This window comes from Hipposideros armiger, unplaced genomic scaffold (genome assembly GCF_001890085.2).
Source record: "Hipposideros armiger isolate ML-2016 unplaced genomic scaffold, ASM189008v1 scaffold_37, whole genome shotgun sequence".
Classification (NCBI taxonomy): domain Eukaryota; kingdom Metazoa; phylum Chordata; class Mammalia; order Chiroptera; family Hipposideridae; genus Hipposideros; species Hipposideros armiger.
In genome coordinates, this window is record NW_017731387.1 from 1,831,440 (window position 1) to 1,859,117 (window position 27,678).

The following is a 27,678-nucleotide window of genomic DNA, read 5'->3' on the forward strand; positions in this document are numbered from 1 at the left end:
GCCAGCAGGTAGCACAATTCGTGTACAGCCTGACCTGGACAAGTCTGCACTCACTCACTGACAGCTTGAGAGGACAGGTGAGGGACCATCCAGGTGAGGCATGACCTCACAGTGCACCATTCACAGCGGGTGATGGACCTGGACTCTTAACAGAGATAAGAACTGGGATTAGAAGATGGAGTCCTGGGTACCAGGAAGGCCTATGCAAGAATACACAAGACAAAGCAACCAGCGCAGGTGTGGTGGGGCTACACAGGTGCAGCCTGAGACTTAACACCTGTCTCAGCCCCACCTTACAATTGGGTCAAACCAACCCTATTACGGTGTCATATATACTTTTTGTTAACATGTGGCTGCTTCATTAAAAACCAGAAAAGCAATATGGGCACTAAAATTACACTAGATGAGCACGCATTTCAAATAGTCAAGGAATTTCAATGAATTAAATACAGCGTTTTTAAAGAGTCAACTTTGGCTTAACCTTTTTTCAAGAAAAATGCAGTTTATTTTTTAAATGTTTCATGAAGAATGTTGGGTTTGAGTTAAGAGTCTGCTGTGAGGTTTGCTTCTTTACAAAACATTCTTGAGTGTTATCTTTGACACAAATCCATACAAAATCATTTCAGTGTTACGTAATTGTAAAACAACATCTGAACAACATTTAATTAGGATTTAAAATACAGACTCTCCTGTGACCCTCTTTAAAATGACTGAAAAATTATAACCAATTTGCTGACTTCAATAGATCCTCTATATAATAACAAAAGCACCTTAATTACTAATCACTTACTCTGTGCTTTTTAAAATTTGCCGCTTTTGAAAACGTTAGCTCTACATTTAATTACACAAGCTTTTCAAGCTTTGGCAAGGTTTATAAGGAAAACATTAATTTGAATGAAAGGAAATATTGAGACTGTAAACTTTTTCACCACCTGGTAAATGTCAATTGGTACAACAAAATGTTTTCAGAGGGAAAAAGTCACATGGCAGCAATAAATAACCTTAAATATCCATGCACTCCCCGTGAGCCCGATTGCCGTGCACAGTTACTTGAAAATTTTCATTAGCAATGGCATTCTGTGCTGAAAGCATCTAACACTTTGATTTCATGCTTATAATTCAGACATTAGCATTCAAAGCAGCCCACATCTTCCACTTTGGTACTTACTGAATGAACACCAATTAAATTGTCCCAAATAACCATTTTCATTTCCTGTCGAGTATCTGCCTGAAGCCTAAAACTCCCATGGAATTGAAGAAAATTAGAGATGTTGGGGGTTTACATTTTCTAGGGAGAAACTGTGTTTTTGAAGTTAACGATAAATCTAGTATTTCTGTTGTTGAAAGAAAATTCTTCCTCTACTGCACCTTGTCTTTGTATCTATGCCGAAGAGGTTACTGACTCGTGCCATAAACTAATCCACCCGATTCATTCTGAGATTATCAGTTGATTGCTTCCAACGTGGATGGCCATCTTGACTGGTATAAAACTTATGTCACTGAGCCTTTTCCTCAGAACGTTTATGGAAAGACCACATGAAGTCACTGTTTCTGCAGTGGGTGTGCTGATGATAACTTGGGCTTTCTCTGGCTCCGTGACCCTAGCTTCTAACAGGAGACTTCCCTTGGCTGGGCGCCCACACTGTAGAACATAAACTTGGTGTTCCCACCTCCACCTGCATAAGCCTTCAGCTGCACCTCTGATAAAGTGCCGTGTGGAATGGTGTCCCAGGGCCGGTGACAATGTGTTCTATTGTACATACCACTGCTTCTCATAACCTATATTTTTTCTTTATTCTTTTTTTCTAATCTCAGTAGCATACTTCTAAGTTCTTGTATGTGTGAAAGTAACTATACATTACCCTCATAATTCAAGGGTGGTTTAAATTCTGTCAAATTTCAGGTTCTGAGTCAATTTTCCTTGAAAACTTGTGAATAGCGTGTTAGGAACTATTAGCTCAGATGAGAGAATATGGGTATGAGGCTGATTCTTATTCGATTGTAGGGAGTGCCTTTATTTCTTCCTGAGGTTTGAGCCTGGTCCTCAGTAGATCAGTGGATATTTACAGACAGCCGTTCCTTTTTGTAAATTCGTTAAGCATTTTGTGCCTTCCTCTATAAAATGAGGATAATTGAATTTACTTTATAGGCTGTTGGAGATTAAATTAGTTAATACATGCAAAGTGCTCAGAAAAGTGCCTACAGAGTAACCATGTGAAACAGCATTATTCTCAGCATTTACACGTTTGACAATAACTATACATTGCTGTCACGTTTCAAAAATAGCTTGTTTCATACAAATTTTAATCCCCAACCATGTTACCTAGATTTTTATATTAATAATTACATTATTATTATTTGCATATGTTAAATAGCCACATTTGCTTTTCTCCCAAATTGAAATTTACCTTACTTAGTTAATGAGCTACCTAAAACCTGCCCACCCACTTATGCAAAATTTCATTGGGACAAGCAGTTTTCTGTTTGCCCTCTATCAGTGATACAAACCTGATCTTCAGACACATGTACTCTCTGTCATTCATTTAGAATATCAACCAAACAAATGTGACCAAACAAAAGTAAGAATGAAATAAGACAGTGATAACACCGTGAGACCATCTTCTAATGCTTTGTCCACACTGCAGGATTTATCTCCTCGCTGTCCACTTCCTAAGTGGCTATTTGCCTTAGAGCTGAAGCAGTAAATAGAGCTCAAGAATCTAAACATCCAGCATTCAAATAAGCCTCAATCAAGGATGCACAAGAGGATCCGAATACTTTGGAATTAAGCATGCTAATCATGGTTAACGAAATCACATTTTAAAAACAATAAATAAATGAACTTATTTTCTCCTGAAAGAAGACTGAGATTTGAACTGAATCTCAGTTTTACATTTGACTAAACATGAAATATCCACTAACTTCATATAGCTCTTGGTTATAACGCTATAAAATAATATGAAAATATGTAAACATACATATTCAAATAAAAAACTAAACTTTGCAACAAACTAGTGCAAAATCAGTCTGTGAGTGTACAATTAGAAAACCAGTTGCATTATGTAGTCAAGGACTTATTGTTGGTCAGATTATGTCAATGCTTAAGCTAAAGGCATGCACTGGATTCCCTGATGTGCCCGCATTTTGGTTTTGTTCCTGAAGGCTGCATCCCCAGTGCCAGCTGCCTGGGAAGTCTGTGTTATTAACCAAGATGGGCACACAGCAGACGTGTGGGCAGATGAGTCCAATTCCATGACAATGACAGGAAGAACAATGCTGAGCACATTCTCTACAGAGCGGGTCAGCAGCTTCATTTCTATTTCAGTTTGGCACAGAGCATGTGTCTCTTGTAGACAGATGCTTAATGATAGTTCTTTGTAATATTTAGAATGAAGAGAAGACATATTTTAAACCTACGTAGCAGCTTCCCAAGGCAGGTAATTTGAAGATTGTGAGATTCATAAACAGCACAGCCGATGCATCAAATATTAGTGTCTGAATCTTTTGGCCCTTAAATTATAATGCACATATTAAAAACTCTGATTTTGAAAAGCATTGATACGTGTGTTCTATGATAGAACAGCAATTAATTAAGACTAAACTCACCACAATGTAAAATATATGTACACACAAATATATATACATATATGTGTATATATACACACACATATGTACATATATATATTTTACATACATGTATATATTTTACATTGAGATTATACACATATATACATACAGACAAAATATACACACATATATATAAGTATTTTTGTCTGAGATATCCTTCTTTTATAGATCTGGTAGAAAAAATTATGGTAATTTCTGACATGATATATGGTTCAATATTCAGAGAGTAGGCAAAAAAAAAACTTTCTTCATAGGAGAAATACTTCTAAATAGTCTAAAATATAGTTTTTACTCCTGTATTTAAAAAGCAGTCTGCGGGCCGGCCGAGTGGCGCGTTGCTTAAGAACTGGCTTGGGACTCCAGCTCTGAGCAACAGGGCCCCAGTTCGGACCCCACATGAGAGCCAGTGACACTGCACCCTCTACAGCTAAGATGGTGAACAACTGCTTGACCTGGAGCTGGGCTACCGTGAGTCGCAGGCGACGGTGTAGGCTGCAGCCCCTGCTGCAGTGGGTTGCCATGAGCTACTGTGAGTGGCCGGCAGCCAGCGTGAGCGGCCGTCCAGAGGTCAGCAATTGATCTGCCTCATCCAGGAAGAGCGCAATGATAATACCAATATGGGCCAGTGAAGCCACGTCCTCCACAACTAGACTGAGGAACAAAAGGACAGCAACTTGTCTGTTCCCCTCCCCCAATTCTCCAATTCCCCAATTCCCTAATAAAACCTTTAAAAAAAAAGAAAAAGAAAAAGAAAAGCAGTCTGCTAAAACCCTTCCCCTATTTACCGTGTCCCTGCTTCCAATTCCCATTTTATTCCAAGTTTAAACAAAGAAACTGCCCTAGCCAAACAGAGATTGGAGCCGTGGGCATGTTGCAATGCTGTGTTCATAAAAGTAAAAGTGTTCAATGGAGAGCAAGAGACTGCTATTATCTTTAACTTAGTGAGGCTAACTAGGAGAAACAAATATTAAAAATATGTAGGAAGTACAGAAAACATGAATGTATTACATTGCAGGAAGATGTTTTCTCATATTTGCTAGTAAATATATTTCAGGCATACTGCTCCAGTTTTATAGTATTATTAAGTTCCTATGCTTAGGTATTTGGGAGTGAATTAGTTTTTGTGGATTCCTGTGATAATTTAATCATCTTATATAAATAAGACATGTAAAGTGGAAAAAAATTAAAATTTTCCAGTGTTTATACCATTTGCCATGAGCTCTGCTAGACATTTTATAAACTAATTTGATCTTCATTTAAAAAAAAAGACACAGAGAAATCTTATAGGGTGATTACTATTATCCTCATAATAGTAACATTAATGATGTGGAAAATATGGCTAGATAAGTTAAGTAACTTGCCCAAGGGGTCCAAACTAGTATAGCCCTGAGCTTTAAACAAATGAAATACGTATGGATGTTTGTGACTTCTCAGTGCTAGAGATTGATTATTTTTCCACAGTATCAAGTTTTTCTCTTTTCCATGATAGTACAATACTCAGCTTGGGTATATCGTTGCTCAGCTACGCTACTTTTTTTGCAGGGCCCGTTTCAGCCATGTGTGGACATATGACCAAATTCTGGCCTGAATTATGCATGTAATTTCTGGGTTATGCCTTTCCTTCTTCCTAAAGGCTAGAGTTAGGATGTGACAGCAAGACAAGAGCAGCCATCCTGAACCGTGAGATAGAAACCATGTTTTGCGAATGGCAAAAAACAAGATATAAGGAGCCGTAGTGTCCACCAGGATTAAGCGGATGTAACAGCCTTGGACAGACTTCCTAGACATTTCTATCAGTTTAAGTTGCTATATCTTTGTGTACATTTGTATTTTATAGTGTGTGTGGTGAAACTCTGTTAAAACAGCCTGTAGGATGCAACTAATATAACAGTTTATATTTTTTATACAGATAACTGCATTATTCATGATAAATTCAAGTAAGACTTATTCTACTTTACTATGATGATCATGATTTATGAAGACACTTGACTTGTTATGCTACACAAGAATGCAGAGAGACACTAAACTTCAGCTTCTCTATTCTAGATACTATAATTTTAAAACATTTTATGTAAATGTATTAATGTGCATGTGATTAAAAACAACACTGTATGTAGTGAAACATAGCTCTATAAAATGATAGCACATTAAAATACAGGTTCATATCCCTATATTCGTGACAGCTGTAACATTAGATAGTATCTGTCAAAACTACCACTCCGTTGTGTAAAATTGAAACACATATACACACAATAACAAAAGCAACTATAAATGCATGTAAAATAAACAGTAAAACATGAATAATTTCAATAAGGCATAAATGACATAATGGAAATTTCATGTGGATCATTAACACTCTTAAGCACTATTGCACATCTTGACGTAAGTTGCAAAATGTATCTAGTTGCTTCCATCGAAAGTAAAAACTACTCAAGGCAGAAATTAAGAGCAAAGAGAGAGCCCAGTATAGATGATTTATTGTCCTGAGGATGCCTCCTGAACAAAAGTACTCAACTGTCACCATATAAAAATAATATACCCTTATTTTAGCATTAACATTGCAATTACCTGTTTTCTAAATCTAGTTGAGCTGACTTCTGTAACATTTACAAATCCTTCACTTTTTGTAATTTTCCAGCGATTGAAATATTGGCATGTGCATACATATATGAAATTTTTAAATATTTGCCCTTACGTCAAATGAGGAAAACTAAATTATTCAAATAACATCACTACCTAAAAATTAAGAATTTTTAGTGACTTTAAAAGGGAAGTCATTACTGTCAGTCTTTCTTATTTATGCGCTTAGATGTTTGCTAGCTGAACAATAAAATCAATTTGTGAAGTGTAAAAAAATCTTAATAAGATGGCATTGGAGCAATTTTAGAGGGATATTTTATATTTATAAAAACTTTATCCCCAAATGTTTATTTTTTAAATACAAAAGTATGCAATAAAACACTTAAATCCATTTAACAAAGTTACTAACCACATACTACTGATGCAAACTGGTTGTCACACCTCTGTGTCTCAATGTATCCAACCATGTGTCATATGAGGATACTTTGAACAATGACAGAACACGTGTAGACAGGGTCCCAAAAGATGATAATGGAACTGAAGCATTCCTACCACCAAGAGACACCGTGGCCGTCCTAATGTAGCACAGGGCATTACCTGGTGTGCGGTGATGCTGGTATAAACAGACCTACTGCGCTCCCAGTAGTGTAAAAGTGCAGCACATACAATTTTAGTAGCTTGCTGGACCATGTGGGTTTATGTAAGTGCACCCGATGACTTTTGCACAATGACAAAGTCACCTAAGTGTGCGTTTGTCAGGTGTCCTGAAGTTACACATGACTGTGTTCACACATATCTAGAGCTAACACACCTGGTTCCGTCGTACTGGCATATGAGAGAATCCTTGTTTTAGTGCTTCCTAATTCACTTTTTATCTTTCTTATTCCATCAAACCCTGGACAGAGCCCAGTTACACATATGACCTCAGACTCGGACAAACAGATACATTATTCTACCTCGTTTTTTCATGTTCACACTCTTTTCTCTACTTAAGATCTGCATGAATCCATATGGGCAGGGCACCATTCACACTGGTTTACTTTTGAGCTGTCAAAGTGGGACTCTTCCGAAAGAGGAAATCACTCTTTTTGTACAAAGCGAAGCACCAGGGCTGGCCTTGCCCTGGCGGGTTGCGGGGGAAGGGGCACCCTTGCGTTATGCCTGACTACCCTCCAGTGCATCCTGGAGGGAGGACAGTGGCAGGGACAGGATGGGCCCTGACAGTTTTCTCATCAGCATTTCTGCTTGGAGGACTCGAAAGACAAGGGCGCCTCCATGTCAGCGATTTGAAGGACAAATTCTTGTTTGACAACTAGGCCATGCAGGCTACATTCTTGGGATTCGGTTGTTTACAGCCATAGTTGCAGTAAATATCATCAATACCAAATGATAGATGTGCCCTCTTGTTTTTTTTTTTTTCTGTAAGACCGAAGAGGGGGTTTTATTTTTAGTTCTGTAGGTGATCCATTCCAGTTTATAATGAACACTGGTTAACTTTCATTAATTCACAGATTGATCTTTATCTATTAACTGAAACGGTCTATAATGCAGTTTTTTGAGAAACTACAGTTCGATGAAACATAATAGCAATGCTGATATGTGCAGTCTTACCAGGTGAAGATAAGGCATAGTAATGTAGATATTAAAATCAGAACTTGATTAAACATTGCAGACTGGGTACGCTGAATGGCTCTATGGAGATCATTCTAAAATAATACAGAAAAGCATATTTTAAATTTTGATCAACATTCAATATTCATGAATCATTGCATTTATTACTATGCGTGATATTTCAACTGTCTTGTTCATGCTCAATCCATAGACTTAAAATGAATATAGCAGCATATTTTCACTTTCGTTTAGTTAAAAATGACCTTTACTACAGCATATTACACAGATACTGCTATGGAAAAAGACCACCAAAGCACTCAATTTCAGTTTACTCGCTTTACAAACATCTGTAGAGACTGACTCCCCAAAAGCTTTCCAGGGAAGGCATAAGGTCTTGTGGAAAATTCTAATTCTAAAAGAATCAGAAAATAATATATTCAACTCAGGGCAAAGTAACAGCTGGCTCAAACTACTATCAAGTCTTATTCTGTGAATCAGGAAAAATCACGTAAAATTATGCCAGGCAATTTATAAAAAAAAAAAATTTGAATAGCCAATGAACAATTTTTTTAAGTTTAATTTCATTAATATTAAAAGAAATATGAATTCAAGATATACTTTCTTCTTTACAATTCAAAGCCATTAAAAAAATAATAATACCCAGTGTTAAGAGGCAAAAAAAAATGAGCATTCACATATGATACTGTTCATGTAATTTGTTATAAATTTCTTGAAGGTAGTTTGGTAACATAAGTCAGAAATTACAAGTATGTTCTCTCTATTTCATGCATTTATTCATTCATTTAACTCAATAACAGTTTCTAAAAATTACATGAAAAGCAGAGTTGGAAATCAATATGTATTTATGTTCATCTTTATTACAAAATTAATTAAATGAACTAATAAATGTTCATTACTATTAAAATAACTAAAATATGCAATACAAAAATGGTTAAATTGATCAAAACTGTGTAATGGATTCAGATATAGCCACTAAAAATGATTTGAAAAGGAATATTTAATGACATAGAATCTTGTCCACTACACACGAGTATATGATAAGAAATTCAAGTTGTAAAATTGAACGTACAATATAATTTAATGTATGATTGAGCATGTTTTGCTTAGAAAATATTAGAAGGATATAAATTATTACTAGTATTCTGTGTGGTAGATATGTAGATTTTCACAACTTTGTACTTCCTAGTTTTTGGTTTATCTCAAATTTTTTATAATAAACTTTTAATAGTCTTAAAATCAGTATAGAATGAGATAACTTCACTAATATAAAATCCCAATAAGCCATCATTTTATCTTCTTCCACCATACTTCTAACCAGGACTATTATGAAAACAAAAAATGAAGTTGATTAGAATTTCACCTCTCAACGCTTACTTTCTATTGGCAGAGGTGTTAATGAGCAGAAACATGAATAAAAATTTAGCAACCAGTGAGGGAGGAGAAGCAAAAAACAGAAGTGCAATGGAAAATGAGGGAATCCTACATTAATATTGCAAAGCCACTGACAATTCCTCTCCTGTTAGGTTATTTTTTCCAACTAATAACACAGTTTAATAAAGAGCTTTGTTTTTTTCTGGTGCATTTATTTTTCATTGGCAATTTAGGCAATCTTTATTTCATGACATAGTTTTGTTTTTTGTTTTTTTAAACAGTTAAGACAGCCCAATGTTTCTATAAACCGCTGCATGGGCCACATTCTCCCTCCGTTTGACATGTAGTTTCATGAGACTCCAGTAGTCACTTAACACAAATGTTTAGAAACATTCATCTGGTTATGAACTCTCAAATGTTATCCAAATACTCCTTCTGGCCAAAGCATTTGTCATGATTTCTGTTTAAAAGCCATTTCAGAGGAAAACAAGTTTGCCTCTGCAAAAATCTAATTTCAGTGTAGTAAAATTAATAAGATTGAGCCTTTCCTATATTGATATATATATATATATATATATACATATATATATGTATATATATACGCACACACATGCAAATTTATATATGTATTTATAATTTTGATCTCATAACAAGCCTGTTAGGTAGGTACTTGTGTTCTCGTGTGAAGATGAAGAAATTGGCAAAGAAGTGAAATCACGTGACTATCCTAGCAGTGCTTAGCATACCGTGGACTCATATCAACATTTGGAGAAGGAATGACTAGATAGTGAATGTCTTACAGCTCATCGATAAGGATTGAAGCCTACAGGAAACGGATTTCGTCAGAGGTATAAATCAGTCCTTCCAAACAGGGAGAGCCTTGAGCAAAACGCAACTACTGCACACTCTGAAATCTGCATCTCTCACTTCCTGATTCCCTTTGTCCCTCTTAATGTCCCACTCACAACCCAACCCAAACTAATCTAAAAAGGTGACTGTGAGGGCGGGGCTTCCAGCTTCAACAGAGGCTCTTCCAAAGCCCCACTGGTTTTTAATGGAGTATGAGACTACCAACAGTGAACTGTTTGACACCTTGACTGCCCGAATCCTTAAAACCAGGGGCCCTATCATACAGGCTGCCTTGAAAGGTAATTCGTCTTCAGAAGATTGGCTCATTCGTTGGACCAAGTAGCGCATAGCTTTGGTGTGGTGACATTTAGAAAACCTGAACCGTTTTTGTTTTACCATTTCATAGGCCTTTCCAGAGGTAGTGACTTGGCCATATGGACTTTTTACAAGTTTTCATTCTAATTAGGATACAGGAAGACTGGTCACTTAAGGTCCATTAGCTTAGGCATTCATACAACATATCACTTCAATTATTTGACAGCATTTTACCAAAGCTCTTTCATTTTTTTTTACAAACATTTAAATAAAACTATTTACTAAGATACTAAATTCATTGAAAAGAAGTTTTGAAATGAACCATTTAGATATTTAATTAGAACTAAATAAATTCCAGTCAAGTGAGTTCATATTTTATGGGCAAAAACAGAAATGGAAAGGTACACGTCAAAGACCTCAGGTCATCTCTCTCTGTTTAACCAGAAGACTGAAAGTAAGACGTAATGAGAGGTTTAAAAAAAAAACAAACTATTTTTGTATTTGTATTTCACTTTTATACTTACAATCATATTTTCCAAGGCATGTTTGGCAAGCCAGCAGTTTAGAAAGACTGGGACAAACAGATTCCTTAAGGAAGGCCAGAATATCTGAAAAACAAGTCAAAGCTAAACTTTTATCTCAAAGCAGGAAATCATGTCCAGCAGATTTAAAAGAAATGTAAAACAGATAAAAAGCTATGAGAGACAATATAATGATTTAAGACATGTGACACATCCTTTAAACTCATTAATAAAATGCAAGGAGCAGATACGATCTTTTCATTCACTGTCTAATTCTTACTTAGAGAAAAAAATCTTTGGGAAATTATTATAGAAGCAAAAAGAAAAAAAATAAGCTCTCACTGGATGTCAGATAGAACTATGCTAATTCTATCATTAAATCTTTTAGTGTGACAGTTTATAATAAATATCGCCTCTTTCTTCCTTACAATGAGAGGGGGGAAATAGCAGCAAGAAGAGAAAGTTCTGCTTTTTATAACATTGCCACTCTCTTTGGATTCAAACATTTTAAGTGACATTGGGGAACCATGTTTAATTGGAATGATATTTAGTTAGTCATTTAATCTAATTTCAGTTGTTCCCATAGATAAATCACTCAGAATAGTTCTCAGAAGTGAGCAACAACTTCAGCTATCTACTTATTTTCATAATTTTCCAAATAAAACTTAAACAGTTCAAAAGCATAATCCCAACACACATTATGATGAATCTATCAAATACAGATTAAGACCTAATATTTCAGTGGGAGCGTGCAGTTGAGCAGGATCTTCATGGAATTGGGAAAGAAGAAAATTGCTGGTTATCTGGCTGTTGGCAACTTTCTTATAAAAGAGAGAGATGGCCTTAGAAAATTCTGTCATTAAACTAGAGGTTAATATATTCTCAGTATGGGAAACTTTTATAAATAACTTGGTTGGACGTGGTTTCTATTTTTTTTTTAATTCCACAGTATACACAAGAAATGGAGTAATTTCAAGTCTGTTTAGACAATATTGACACTTGTTTCAGTGGCACCTCTAGAGCATATGTTTCTAAGAAGCGTTTCATTTTGCTCTTAAACTAAATCTCATTAGTTTTCATTTAATTTTACAATCCAGTTATCCATCTGGTTTTACTACTTATTTGTTGACACCATGATTCTAAACTAACCAAAGCCTAAATTAATTTAGCTGATCTAATATATAATCTATTAGTATTTAGATTTAAAGACTTAAGTCTAATGACAAAATTCTACTTTTTAAAGATTCTTTTAGGACTTACTGAGATGATGAAGGGAACCGCATTAATTATTTCCAAGATGAAGGGTACTCGTAAAATCTGCTCCCAGATGTTTCCCTTCCAAGAAAGAATGAATAAAAATGAGTCAGTTACGCCAATCCAGCTAATGAGGGATAAGGAATTCTCCAGCGATAGGGATGCTTTCATTAACAGAATACCGAATTAGCAATGACTTTTAGAGATTTCTTGTAAATGTAACCGCGCTCTTTTAATTTTGTAGTAAGTTCAACAAATGTTACAGTAATCCGTGAATATTGCACACACATTTTCATCATATATTATTTCCTAGAAGAGAAGTTACCAGTAAAAATGCATTAATAAAACCCACAGCATCCATGAAAAAGTGACTCAATCATAATATGTTTACTATACTAATGATATTCACAAGCCATAAAGCATATTAAATAGTTCCTAAACACACCACTTGTTAACAATGTTCATGGGTATTAACCTTGTTTTTACGTTAAAACATAAAGGAAGGGGTTTTTCGATCAGCCAGATTCTAATCTCCCAACCCACATAGTAAAACAATTTTAACCAGGACTGGCTCCATAATTCATGGGGCCCCAGGGAAAATCAAAATGCATAGAACTAAGAGTTCTATCAGGGCTTCTTATTACCGAATTGTTAACAGTTTCGAGGTGACATCAGCACATTACGCCAAGCACAGGCCCATCTAACTGTGTAGCCCGGTACAACTGCGCAAACGACATACACACGAAGTCAGCCCTGAAGTTAATAGCTCTTCGCTGAAACTTTTTTGAAAGGTGTCCAATGAAAACAAACTCAGAACCCCCTAGAGCAGCTTACCTTCTACGAAAGGAGCCACGAATGAAAAAAGCAATTTGAAACCTGGCTCCCTGTCATTTCCAATTATTTTTATAACCCTGGCTATAGACTTGGGGATCTTTCTGGATTGTTCTTTGAGGTCCCAAAGGCTCGAAGCCTCTCTCAAACTCCTGCACATCACAAAGCAAGGTTCTAGGCTGCCTACTGTCTCCGTGCTAAACTGTTAAGCAATAGGTTTCATTCGCACGGTTCATAACCCATCTCCAAGCTGTGTAGGAAGGGGTGGAGCAGGGGACAGAGGGAAGAAATGGAACCCATGAGAACGTGTCTGCGGGCCGATGTCAGAGGTGTGTGGTTCTGCTGTCGTCCCCTCAAGCTAAGTGAGAGGGCTCAAATGAGCAGTTAGAGAGCGTGGCTTAGACACAGACTATATTCAACTCATGCCTAAAACCTCTAATAAGGAGGAGACAGCAGAGCAAAGGGAAGAGTGCTGAGAGGCAACAAGCCACAATCATGCCGGTTTTAAGGCCCAGGTACCTGTTTCCTGGGAACCAGGTACAGACCCTACTGAATAACACCTACAGTCGTTTTAAAGGCTTTCCACTCAGGAAGGCTTAATCTAGGATTACACTGCTCTAAATTTAAGATTAAAAAGTGGTCAAAGGAATGTTATCTTCAAAACTCTATGTTTTAAAAAAGCAAGAAAGGAATTCATATGCTAGACAAAGAGTTCCCCAAAAACATAACCTTGAGTATAGTTGTCGATACTGCACACACAGAACCTGTGAGCTGAGACTGAGTGATGGATGTGACAGCCATTCGGATGATTTCCTGCCCTTCTCCGTGTATCTGTGTCCCCTGGTTGCCTGTTTTTCTTCCATCAACCACAATATAAGCGTCTCCATGAACAGGAGCCCTGGGTCCCCACTAGGTCATGACCCATACTGAAGGGACGCTTCTTCAGCACGTCTTTGAATGGGGACCGCCAGAGCCTAATAAATCTCTCTGTCGGGCAACTTCCAGACACTCATTCTCTACTGTCTACGTGTCATGTCTACCTGTGCATCCACAGTCACCTCAAATTCATCATTTCCACAACCACATCCACTTTTCCATCTATGTCAATCCCAATCTGAATTGTTTCCTTGCTGCAATTTTTCTTAGTTTTACTGCCATGTTCCCAGGCATTCAACTCTGACTGCCCTCTCTGATCCCCCCACCATAGGACTCTATTTGCACCTCACCGAAACCTGTTATTCTGCCTTCTGTTATTATCTGTATACATTTTTGCTCCTGTCTAGCCCCATTCCTAGATTGTAAAGTCACTGAGAAAAGAACAGTGCACAGTTTGGAGCTCTTCATCAAACAGAGGCTCAACGAATACTTGTTACACTGTGTTAGCCAAACAAAGCTCTGCCAACAATTACGAGAATTCATTAAAATGACTCCTCATAGACACGTTTTTGCTCCCTCCATGTTTTTTGTACAGATCAGGCAAAGAGGGTGAGAACAATAAAAAGCCAGACCACTCCATTTGTTTGGCTCATATAAACATGTATATAATGGATAAGTTAACCCATAGGAATTAGTGAAGTATTTTGAAGCCACCAAGGAAAACATTACTATATTACTACCGTTTTTTATCGCATACTAGAGAGGTCCAAAATAATTAAAGTGGTTTAAGAAGAACTTGCTTTATCCCCAGAGTATGAATTACAATGAGAGAAATGCTAGTAAACACGAGTAATGTGTTCCATCCACAGAAAACATGTAATGAAAACAGCTTACCTTGTAACTGAGATAACCAAGTAAGATTGTTTCAAATAGACTTATCAAGGCCACTAAAACCTAAAATATAAATTGTACCTTAATGAGAAAATGCAATAAGCTTAAAATAATATATATTCATCATAATAGTACAGATTATGTATAACATATATAATTATATTCATGATTGTCATCATTTATAAAAGTTAATAAATTTATAAATATATGCACATATAGGTATGTATATATATGTATTTATGTGATATAGACATATATGACATAGGAGGTGTTATGTGGCACTTTCACTTCTATATACAGGTGATAAGCTGCAGGCCATCTGGCACTACAGCTTAGCTTCTGCAATTTCTAATGCTCCTTAATCAATCTTTTCTTATTTATTATCGCAAATGGAAATGTGGGATTAGAATAGTCAGACTGGCTAGAGTTTGTGTGATCTGGAAAAAACAGGTCCTTTTGTGTGTGTTCCTAATACAGGGAATCACACAGAACTGCCCCACCGGAAATAACCCTTGGGCTAGCGTCACCACCGCCATCTCCAGTACATTTACCAAAAACAGCATTCCCCTTCAGAAAAGAGAAGAACACGGGCTTCGAGTTGAGTGACATGGCCCATCCTATCACCCACCTCAAACAGAATGAAACTGCCACATTTTTGAACACTAAACAAACTGGTCCATGTCAGCACTTCAAGGCGCTCTCAGATTTTGAGTGAACTTCATAACCAGCTTGCCTCCTGCCCCTGGCAGGGCCAGGCCTGCCTCCTCCAAGACAAGCTTCCCTCTTTCTCTGTGTTTTCTGTTGCATGTACAAGATCCACTGCTGAGCTACCAAAAAGCTACGACTGCAACAGAAGAAGTAACTACGAAGGATACCCACATTTCTGTTTTCAATCCTCTCAGCACTTGAGGAGAGATGGATGGAATCACAGCAAGCAAGCGTAAACAAGAATGACTCAGATAACCATTACATTTGTTCTAGACCTTTGGGGCTTAAGATCAGAGGCTTAAGACCATCTGCATGAGAGAGGCAGATACCCTGGAGCTTTGCATTTTGACTCCTGTTGGAACCAAAACTTTGACTTAAGTGAATTTTAAAACATGAAGGCAACAAATAACGTATAAATGCATGGCAATATAAGTAGAATACATTCAAAAGTGCATAAGCTAGCCATGATATAAAATCGTCATGACATAAAATCCACACGTCTTAGATTTTCTTCACAGGTCCTGTGAATCCTAATCACTGTGCTTTGTCCTAGAGGTACATACCTATTGTTAGATGATCTCTACACATCTTTAGGATGAACTACTCAAAATCCTATTTGGAAATGAGTACTGTTATTTAAAAATATCACTGTTAGGGGTGACCGGTTAGCTCAGTTGGTTAGAGCGTGGTGCTGATAGCACTAAGGTTGCCAGTTCGATCCCCGCATGGGCCACTGGGAGCTGCGCCCTCCCTAAAAGAGTCAACGATGCCACTGTAGCATGAAAGCAACGTGTAACCAATGACCGTGGCCGTTGCCCAATAAAAACCTCTTTAAAAAATAAATAAATAAAAACACTGTTAGATAAAAGCTGTTAGAATAGATCAACTTATATTTCAAGGCCATAAATGACTGTTCATAAAAATATTAACTTACTTTAAATGAGCACCTCACTGGAGGATACTACAGGAATCTAACTCAGAGATTAAAAGACTGCAATGTAGTGAGCACTGAAATATTTGAAAAGGGCTATTTATGCATTAATGACTTACACTGAAAGTCAGTGTAAAATAATGTAAAACTCAGCTTGACTTCAATACAATAGGAAATATCCAGGCATACTAAAAACTTGATTTCCTAGTCATGATCACAATGCATACATAATTGCAATGATTCATTATCATATATAAAAAGTACAGACTTCACCATCATCACGACTTTAAAAGGCAAACCAAACACATGATTTCAAAGTATTTTTAAAGGTTGTGTGTAGACGGTGATGGTAGAGTCGCTCAGGGTCTTCCATACTCAGCCTTGTCAACCTCTAAACTTTTTTTTCTGTTAGTAACTGTCTTAGAATAATTTTCACTTTTGAAAATAACAGAAAATAAACAAGTATTTGTAGGAGGGAGGCAGGAGTCGAGGAGATGGGAGCTGGTAACTAGTTTGCTGGCATGAAATTCAATAGGAAAAGGAACAAGGACAAGAAGCAGAGGGCCCTGGGGACATATCAGCAACGAAATTCAGACATGCTCTCTCCTGTTTCTTACTCTTTCTTCAGGGCTTCCTTACTCCAGGGCAGACTGTTTGTTTTATTTACAAATGATCCGCCCAGGGAGCAAGCTCTTGCTATTGGTAATCCCAGCCATTCATTCATTTATTCATTTAAGGATTAGTTATTCAGATTCTAACATGTTCCAGACCTTGAGGACATAGGTAAAAAAGCAACCTGGATATGGGCTTTTGATTAATTTTTCAAGGGTTGTATAACAGGAATGCCTAACGCCGGGGAGGGAACTTGCAGCGCCTGAAAACAGGAGTTTTCGCTGCACCCTCAAAAGCTCTCTGCAGGATAAATCCTGATGACAAGGAAATTCTCCAGAGATAGAAAGCAGGGCTCAGGCAAACGCGAAGAAAGGAACAGAAGTGTTAGTCTAAGATATGCGTTAAGATTAATTAAACAATAAGACAAACATTGTTAAGATCAACAGTTTCCCTCCAATAGTATTTCTCTGGGGAATATGAATAAATCAAAAAATACAGGAACAAAACAAAATTGTACGTAACCTGGAGGCCCCATAAAGGTAGACTTCTGTTCACCCAAATGATATGAGACCTGGGAAAAGAATAAGAAGTGGTTAGTTTTTGAAAATGCGGGAAATGCATTCGTTTCTAAATTCTGATTGAAGCTGGAAATATTTCAATAATGCTAACATGGCAAGACAATAACATATCAAAATTAAAACTAGAAAACCTTCATATGGCTTTAGTCTTCTTTTTGCTAATACTCAGTTCAGTCTCGTGTTAATAATGAAAGAACAGATAATGAGCCCTATCTAAAGAGTGACTGTGTCAGGGTAGAAAAACCTCAGACCCTTCACTCGTCACATTCTCCGCTGAAAAATCATTTAAGGGTCTTCTGTAAATCTAAGATTTTGTTAATTTTAAACCTGTTAATATTTCGGCAGTACAAATGCAACAGTATAAATCATCCAACTCAAGTCAGTAACTCAGATTACAAGGCACATTAGCATTTCAGATTTGGATTTTTATCAAGTGTTTAACATACCACAAAAAGCTTAGCGTAGAGCATTATGCAGGACAAGGAGCCACTGTCCCTAAATATCTCGTAACAGTCATTTCACCTTTGATGTTACAAATTGTCTGCAAAGAACATTAAAACACTCCTAGTGCCCCACTAGTTATAATTTTTCACTTTTTATACCCTACCCATATCTATGTTATTTGATGTGCAGTTGATTCAAATGGGAGGCATTCACAGAAATATACCCTATTTGGGAAAAGAGTACAATAGCTATATTATACTGCCCAGGAAATGAAAATAAGAACACACACACAAAAAAAGCAACACAGAGCAAAACCCACTCACTCTTTAGAGTTATGAAATATGAGGCCCCTCCCATAAAATAGGAAGTGTATTTTTAAATCTTTATAAGTCATTTTCTTTTTGGTAATATGTTATACAATAACAAGCAGCCATAAACTCTTTAAAATTCTTGTTTTAAAAAAAATTATTTTAAAGGACTATTCAAAGAAATTACCTGTAATTTCACTGTGTCACATCTACCTGAGTAATTAAACATCTTCAATCGCTCCAAACCAAACAGGTGACCCCGAAAAACTGGTCCTGTTAGTTTTTCACATCTCAGCAAATGGCCCAAATTCCACTGTTTGGTTACCCCCGAACTTGGGCATCATCTCAGGTATTTTTCTCTTCTGTATTTGAAATGCGTGATGCGCGAGTCCCCAGAGCTTTTCGAATCTCTGTAGAATTTATCTACCTCTCTTCTTCTCAACAACCACCTTTATGGAAACTGCCATTTTCCGCATTTTGGGGACTTTTGCAAAAGACTTCCAAATAGGACCCTGTACTTCCTTCTGCCTTCTACATTATTCCTCCAAATTACAACTACACCAGTTCTTTCTAAACTCATTTTTGCTCACATTGTGTATCGACATTGCACTTTTCAGGTAAAGATGGAAACTCTTAACATACCATTCCTAGACTCACCTGTGACAGGCCCCTCCCATCAGAGCCCCTTGCCCACGTTCTTACCTCAGCCTACAGCTCTCAGCTCACCCCTCCACCCGGGAAACCTCCTCTGAGACTTCCACTTGGTCAAGCAGTCAACTGCCTCTGAGGGGATGCCACTCACTGTACCTCTCCTGCCACTCATCTTGGTTGTACCTTTATATTTATTTGCAAATGTATTTATTTACTAGATGTCTCTTCACTAAACTGCAGGTTCCATGCAATGAAATAGTGTGTCTGTTTGACTCACCACTGTAATCCAAATGTGTTTCTGAGCACAGGGGGCTAGTAGGCTAGGCGTCAATATAAGCAAATGGAAGATACTGGGAAAGGCAGAAACATGGCGATGAGCTCAGCACCACTTCCCTTTGCAAAGCGCCCCCCTAGTCTCGGAGACATTGGGGAAATCAGACCAAAAGCAGGTATGTAAGGGTTACAGGGATACATACAGACTTTGTAGATAGAAAAGTGGTGTACCACAAAAACTACCAAATAGTAAAGAGCGTGGCAATATGTGCAACATTTATCAATTAATTGCTAAAAATAAGTTTGTCAGCACTTTCAGAGAGAAATTGCTCATTTTTACCTCATGGATTTACTAAGAGCAAGTTATATCAAAGGAAAGGTATTTTCTGTGGTCTGGGTTGTTGTTTTCAGAGTTCTTGAAATATCAGAGTATTTAAATTTAAATAAGACCACGGAGAAAAATTTTTTTTTATTATAGCTGAGCCATCCTGAAGATTTTTTTTTTGAACAAGGCTATGTGATGTGGAATAGGTTTCATAACCCTTAAAAACATTTCTACAAATCTCAAATATATAAATTTCAGTGTGAAGTGAGATCTCCAATGCAAAGTCCCCTTTTTCACCCATTTACTAAGCACTAAATTGGATAAATACATGGAAGGAAAACATACAAATTGTAATAAAAAGCTAGTGCCCAAACTGTCCTTCATAAAATGGATTTATCATGGAAAAAAGGATATGGGCCCTGATTTGCGCATTCCTAGATAATGACAAGAGGGGAACTGGAAGCCAGACCGTAATTGCAAATGAAGCTTCAAATCCATTGACAAAAAGCACTAGGAGGAAAGAAAACCTTACATGGATATTTATTGCAGCATTATTTATATCAGGAAAGTAACTGGAATCTACCCGAATATCTAACAACAAAAGAAATGAAACAGCCTCATCCACACAGCAAAAATACCATATGCGAGAAAAAAGATAAAATGTGTGTAGATAGAACAATACTACATACCTTGATAAAACCAGTGTATGTAATATTGTCCTGTCTATATCAGTATGAATGTGTTATATGTATGTGTGCATAGAGAGGGAGAATTTACAAAAGACTGGTCCTCAGAAAGCACTTTTCTATAGGTGTTGAGATTTTAGGTAATTTTTACTTCTTTGTTCTTGCCATATGTATCTATATTGTAATAATCATAAACCATTTACGAAGTAATAAAAGAATAAATTTCACGTTTTTGAATTATAAAAAAGCAAAAGAACAAAAACAAACATAAAAACAAAATTTTTATCATTCAATTATTCTGAATTAAACTAGGACGATAGATAGAACTCATGTTTGAAGCATTATGAGAACTAGAAGAGCCGTAACAAACGAGAATCACAGCAGAAATAAAATATGGGAAGTTAATGACTTGTAGCCTTAGCCACTTTTAACAACACACTCATATATGGCCTCTGCTCCAGCTGAGAAAATAGCTGCTGAAAATGTGGAATCAGCTTTGGCAACTGAGGTGGAGGTCAGCGGGTGAGTATGTCAACCAGAAGAATAAAATATTTGGTAAACACGTGGAAGTAATAGGGTCAGCATGTAGGGTAGAATTCATGGGGAGGGACCTTTTGAGTCTCAAACTCAAGATAAACTCAGATTGATAGCTCTCCAAAACAAACAAAAACCAACGTAAGCTTGTATTGTATTAAAAAAAGTGTAATATCCTAACCAGGGGTGTAAGTTATCAAACTCTCCTAACCATAGCAAATACTGAGAACTGGGTACCAGGTGTGGTGCTGGGCTCTTATTTCAAGGAAACACCACGCTGAGTATGTGTCCAAAACACAGGTGACGAGGATACCAAAGCACAGTGGACTTTTGACAGTAGGTTAAGAAGATGTTTCAATAACTGAATCCTTTCAAAACACTGGGCATACTTCATACTAAGCTAGACAAGCAACTGACAGGGTGCTGTTTGGGATGATGGACTTTGAGGGTCTTTCCATCAGACATAGGTTGGCTGAGGCAGAGAGGCTTTCTGTGCACCATCACTCTCCCCTTCCAGTGTAGAGTTAAGTGCAAACACTCTTCAGCCAAAAGCGACATGTCTCACCTTTGTGTTAAGGTGTGCAGATGAACTGATGCTCACATGACATCTGAGTATGGAATACAAGGAGAAGTGATGCGACATCTGTTGGCCAGTAATTTTAAGCATGTGTCTCTTCTGTATGCTCTCTGCACCTTTCTGAAAGCTGACTGCAAAGGATTTTTAAGTCTTAGGCCAACGCATTGCCACAAAATGAAAGTGGCTTGCATATATAATATTGTAGTTGCCAAGTTATAGCGTGTATGTGTGTGTGTGTGTGTGAATCACTATATGGAGAAAAGGCCTAGAAAACTAGGAACATAAGCATTAGACTGGTAAACAAAAATATTATTTTGAATTTTTGAGATTATATGTAAAAGAGCTTGGTACTGCTTTCTTTACATAAATATTCTTTTATTAGTTGCAGGTATACGAAACAACAGAATACTTAGACAGTTATACCCCTCACAAAATCATAACCCCCCCAAACTACTCCCCCTCTGACATCGTCTATAGCTGTTACAATTCCATTGACTCTATTCCCTATATTATACTCCACATCCTGTGACTATATATATATATATATATATATATATATATATATATATATATATATATAAAATTATAGCTNTATATATATATATATATATATATATATATATATATAAAATTATAGCTGACATTCAGTATTATTCAGCTTCAGCTTCAGGTGTACAGCTCAGTGGTCAGACATCTACACCGTCTATGACATGATCCTCCTGATAAGTCCAGTGACCACCTGACACCCTACATAATCTTTACAACATTATATATTATATTCCCCATACTGTATTTCATATCCCTGTCACTATATTGTGACCAATGTGTACTTTCTAATCCCCTCACCTTCTCCCCCACCTCCACTCCCCTCCCGTCTAGCAACCATCAGTTTTTCCTCTGTGTCTCTCAGCCTATTTCTGTTTACATTTCTCATTTATTCAGTTCTTTAGATTCCACATATAAGTGAGATCATATGGTATTTGTCTTTCTCAGTCTGACTTATTTCCCTTAACATGATATTCTCTAGGTCCATCCATGTTGCAAATGGTAAGATATCATTCTTTTCTATGGCCGAGTAATTCTCTGTTTTATAAATGTACCACAATTTCTTTATCCAATCATCTATTGATGTGCGTTTTGGTTGTTTCCATTCCTTGGCTATTGTGAATAGCGCTTCTGTAAATATAGGGGTGCATATATTTTTTTCAAATTACTGTTTTAGATTTCTTTGGCTAAATACCCAGGAGTGGAATTGCAGGGTCATAGGTAGCTCTATTTTTAATTTTTGGAGGAACTTCCATACTGTTTTCCATAGCGGCTACACCAATTTGCACTCCCAACAACAGTGCATAAGGGTTCCCTGTTCCCCACAACCTTCCAGCACTTGTTGTTTGTTGGGTGCTCCTTTAATCTCTACTGTGACCAACATACATGATAGAAGCAAAGGTTTACATGGTAACACTCAGTGCTGTTGGTCAGCAAACATTTAAAAGATATTGTCAAACTTTTATTTCTTCTTTTGATAGTTGCTACACTAAAGAAGAAATAATCTTTAAAATCTGTATGTCACCTGAATGCACGTGTTGCTATGTTAGACACTGATTTTAAATGCAAACCCACATATCGCAAAATATAAGCATATTTGTGTGTCTATCACTTGATTTGAATAACTAGTAATCACGCCACAGTTTTACAGTGGAAAAGAATGCATGAGTTTTGACACGTGGTGGAGAACTAAGCACCAGGAAGCATGAGTAAACACTGATGGTTCATCTCTTAATGAAATTCATAAACTACAGGCTGCAGGTGTAGTTCCCTTTGCCAATGCCCCGAAATCACTTACTACAAACTGTGTGTACAGCTGAGTTTGTCATTTGCGCCATTTCATACATTAACAATAAAATTCCTTTCATAGCCTTCAATCTCTCCAAATTTGCAACATTTTCATAACACTTTTGACTCCTGGAGGGACTTAAAAATAAAGCAAAGCAGCACAAAATATCTGCAGCTTTGTTATGTCAGAAGCTATAATTAAATAAAGGTCCTTGCTGAATTAGCCTCATTATTTTAAAATAGAGGCTGTGCCCATCAAAGCCACTTCTGTTTTTCATTAACCACGACCGCATGCACAATGGGAACTAAACAGGACATTGTATTCAAAATGGAGCCATGAGTTATTTTGGTTGTTGGCTAATTGCGGTAATCTGATTTTCCAAATGTATATCCTCTATAATTATGCTGAATATTCTTAGTAATATGGCATAGAAGTTAATTATAGGAAACTTTGTTCCTCTTAATGTTTTTAAATAACACAATTTCACTCTGCTGTCACCCACCAATGCCCTTTTACCCTTCGAAGGAATCTCTCATCACCTCAGTATATGATCTTCAGGTGTCTTGAATGTATATGTTATTGATTAATCTCCAAGTTTTAATAACAATTCTGGTCTGTTTTTAGAAGGATTTGTAATGTGAACCATTTTTTATAGCACAGAAGCCAAAAATGTAGTAAAGGGAATATACACAGACATGTGTAGGTTGGCGGTCAATCATCTTGAGGGGGCACTGCTATCGAGAGTACTGTTGGGCATAAGCCCATGAATTCGGGAACATTCTGTGCTCCACTGAGTCCTGTGCTAAGCCTGGGAGCTAGAGGCAGATGTCACATGGCCCTTGCCCTTGGGGAGGTACAGAGAGAACAGAGCAATCATCACAGTGGACCCTGGACCAACACTCTGAACTGTGCGAGGCCATTTACTACACATGCATTTTTTTCTCAATGAATACTGGAAATGTATTTTCTCTTCCTTATAATTTCCTTAGTAACATTTTCTTTAGCTTAGTTTATTGTCAGAATACAGTATAAAATACATAGAGCATAAAAAAGTATGTGTTAATCGGCTATTGATGTCATCGGTAAGTCTTTCAGTCAGCAGTAGCCTGTTAGTAGTTACATTTGGGGGGAGCCAAAAGTTATACATGGACTATGCAGAGGCGGGGGTCAGTGCCTCTGGGCTCTGTGTTGTTCAAGGGTGAATTGTAGTAAAATCATCACCAACACATTAAGTGTTGTGACAGAAGTATTCAGGGGGTGCTCCCAGAATACCCAGAACCCACCCCCAACCCAGAGTGGAACTGGGCTATAGGTCATGACATCAGGTAAGAACTTCAGATTAACTGTTATCCCAGAAATTGTTATCCTGAAGTCCCAGGAGTCCTAAAGCTAGTTAAAAAAACAAACAAACATGGGTAATGAGGGGCAGAGGTGGGAGACAGAGGTTCCAGACGGGAGCAGAGCGTTCAGTGGCTTAGAGACAGTGGAGAGCAGTCTGTGTGCCCTGTCCCATGGAGGTCAGCATGGCTGGAGGTAAGGTCAGCCACAGTCAGGTTATAAAGCGCCTTCATTTACTCACTGAGTCACTCATTCATTTAATGAATAACTACTGAGTGCCCGGTGTGTGTGCCAGGCTCTGAGGATTTCGACAGTCGATGCCCCCATGGAAAAGCCAATGCAACCGACGTGGAATACACAAAACAAACAAGTGAAATCAGTGTAATATGTAAAAGAGAGAAAGGCAATAGAAAATTAAAAGGGAAAAGAAAAAAAAAGTATTCAGGAGAGTCTTGTGAGGAGATTCCAATTTTAAACAGGATGTTTAGGTAAGGCTTTACCGAAAATAGGATTTTGAGGAAAGATCTGAGGAAGTGTGCCGTATGCTGTCTGGTTGGAAGAGAATTCCAGAGGGAAGGGTAGGTGTGAAGGCCCCGAGCCAGCCGTGTGTCTGGTTAGGATCCGGGAACAGAGAAGAGGCCAGTGTGACTGCAGCAAAATGGGTGGGGGAAGAGTAACCAGCTCATTGAAATGCCTGTCGCGTCCCCACTTGCCTCATTTTATTTTGATCTTTTTTATTTTTTGAATTTCCTTAGGGCAGACCTCCACATGGAAAAATACTTGTACAGAAGTTAGCCATGAAATGTGTTTTCTGCTTTGAAATTATTTTAAATGTCATAGGCTGGACAGGGGCCCAGGGTGATGATGAGATAAGAAATGATTCACAACACTGCACACCCAGTCCCCTACCCTACTGCCTCTAGCCAAGAACAGAGACTAAAACAAAGATCATAAACACACAGCAATGCAATTTAATACAAGCAACATGTTAATGAGCAAAAAAATCAGTCAAATCGATAAGTCGTTTAACTCAAAGAACATAAAGACCTACACGATCAAGCTCTGAGATCTGACACAGTCATGCATCCCAATAAATGTTGGGGTGTTTCTATTCAAGATTACCCAATAGAGTGCAACTGAAAATACTTTCAAAGCTGGTGTACAGTAGAGTAAGCCTTTTTTGGGGAACTAAGTAAATAACAGAAAGTTATTGGGTGTTTAAAGAGACTGACTCATATTAAGCAATGACTTAGAGTATTTTGATTAGCAATAAAAACTGTATGGGTAGGTATCCAGTATTAGCCTTAGGGGAATTGATAAAGAATATAAGAAGAGATGTTTAAAAAGAAGCTAAAAGGATTATATTCACGTATTACCTGAAAGGCAGATGAATTTAATTGCAGCAAACACCTAAAATGTCCTTGGAAAAAATTTAATTCTATGTAACAATCTTTAAAATTATAATACAATTCAAAGTAATCAAAGAGTATTGTTGAGGGTCAGACAAAAATACCTTACCATTCATTTCCTTGTGAAGGGCTTTCTAGCAGGACTCGGATTATGTATAAAAAGCAGCTTAATAATTTGAGAGAAAAATTGAACAGACGTATTCTTAGACCTTTAAACAAACAACAGACATTTGATTTTCATTTGAACTTAGTTCACAAAAAACTAAAAAGAATTGTCAAAAATATCAACTTTAAGTACAGCAGTTACATTGTATTTAGAAACTGTAATACCGTAATTGTCTAACTCTCTGAAGGTCTAGGTAGCTGAATTTTAATTAGCTGAATATTGAAACAAAAAATGAGATTGACAGAATTCATGGACTGCAAATAACAAGCCACAAAAAACATGTCTAATCAAAATTGGTTCAGATATGCCTATAACTTTAAGTATTTTAAATATCCATGAACTTGGAGCTAAATCTTAGCTAGCCAGAAAATCTAGCTGCTTACATATTAACAGGATAAGTTATAAATCTTGTACCTTCAGAATACCTTGTAGATTTAATTATAGAGGCAGTACAATCATGTATATAATTATGTATTATACTTTAAATTAGTAATTATATAATTACAGATACATCATAATAGCATATGCTGAGAAATACACACATATACATATACACACATTTTATTTTGAACAGTTGACCCTTACTTTTCATTTTAGGTTAAATGCCAATAAACTTAAATATTTTCTGGAAATTAAGGCTGCCATGTACCTTCAGAACTGCGTAGGTCACAGTTATACAGTGATTATGAAGAACAATTAAGATAAAGCAAAACAAGATTAAAGTCTGATTAATAGAAGCATTACCTTTTCTGCATTCATCAGGTAGTATTTGATTCATCCATTATGAATACAATTTTGAGAAGGGCCTCCCTGTAATTATTACTTAATAAAATCTGGAAATAAAACATCATTTTTTTTCCTCTGCTACAGGTGCGTGTACTTGAGATGACATTTTTTAACAGTAAAAGGCTAATGATTATTAATTGTGCAAATTTTCCTAGGCCATTCTATTACCATGCTAGGAACACATTTTATGGGTTAGCTTCTTTCTAAAGATGTTTAAATTATTAATGAAATTGTCCTGGTTTTATAGAATTTGTCTCCCCAGTGGCTGCTTAGTCAAAGCTGGCTGCTGGTGAAATAGTCCAATAATGCATTTATCTTTCCTGGACTGGAGAGAGACAGGACTGTGAGTATTAAAAATCAAGCAGGCCTGTTCAGATGCTGTGGTACCTTCAGGTGACATCTGTGGGTGGGGCTTGTCGGAAATTCTTAACAACCAGGTTTAGAGAGGCATTAGTTATTTTAGCCTTGACCTTGAAGCTAACCTACCTTTAAGAGTCTCCAAAAAGCGTGCCTTGAATATTGAAATATCACCTAGAGTCAGTATTTGGATAATTTCTCACAACTCAGGTGTTTCTCTTTGAACCCAACAGAAGCACAACTTAAGATCACCCCAAGAGGATTCAGGGGTCAAAATTCAGAAAAAGCAAAGTCTACACTAATCTATTACAGACCTCTCTACTCTGTGTTGGCATTTTAAGCAATATCATGAAAACTTGCATATTGCCGCATTATACATGGCTTTTAACAACACATGGCATTATGGGGAGGCGG

General features: G+C 37.0%; 1 protein-coding gene across 7 annotated transcripts in view; it reads right to left on the minus strand.

The window, feature by feature from the left end:
* The window catches only part of KCNT2 (potassium sodium-activated channel subfamily T member 2), a 224,771-nt gene that overhangs the window by 128,856 nt on the left and 68,237 nt on the right, over positions 1–27,678 (minus strand). For all 7 annotated transcript variants that reach the window (XM_019638150.1, XM_019638147.1, XM_019638146.1 and 4 more), the window contains exons 3-8: positions 26,065–26,164; positions 17,521–17,569; positions 14,751–14,810; positions 12,156–12,230; positions 10,899–10,982; positions 7,819–7,913 (exon numbers count right to left, since the gene is read on the minus strand). In XM_019638150.1, the coding sequence (XP_019493695.1) occupies positions 7,819–7,913; positions 10,899–10,982; positions 12,156–12,230; positions 14,751–14,810; positions 17,521–17,569; positions 26,065–26,164 (463 nt within the window). The remainder of the gene's footprint in view (positions 1–7,818; positions 7,914–10,898; positions 10,983–12,155; positions 12,231–14,750; positions 14,811–17,520; positions 17,570–26,064; positions 26,165–27,678) is intronic.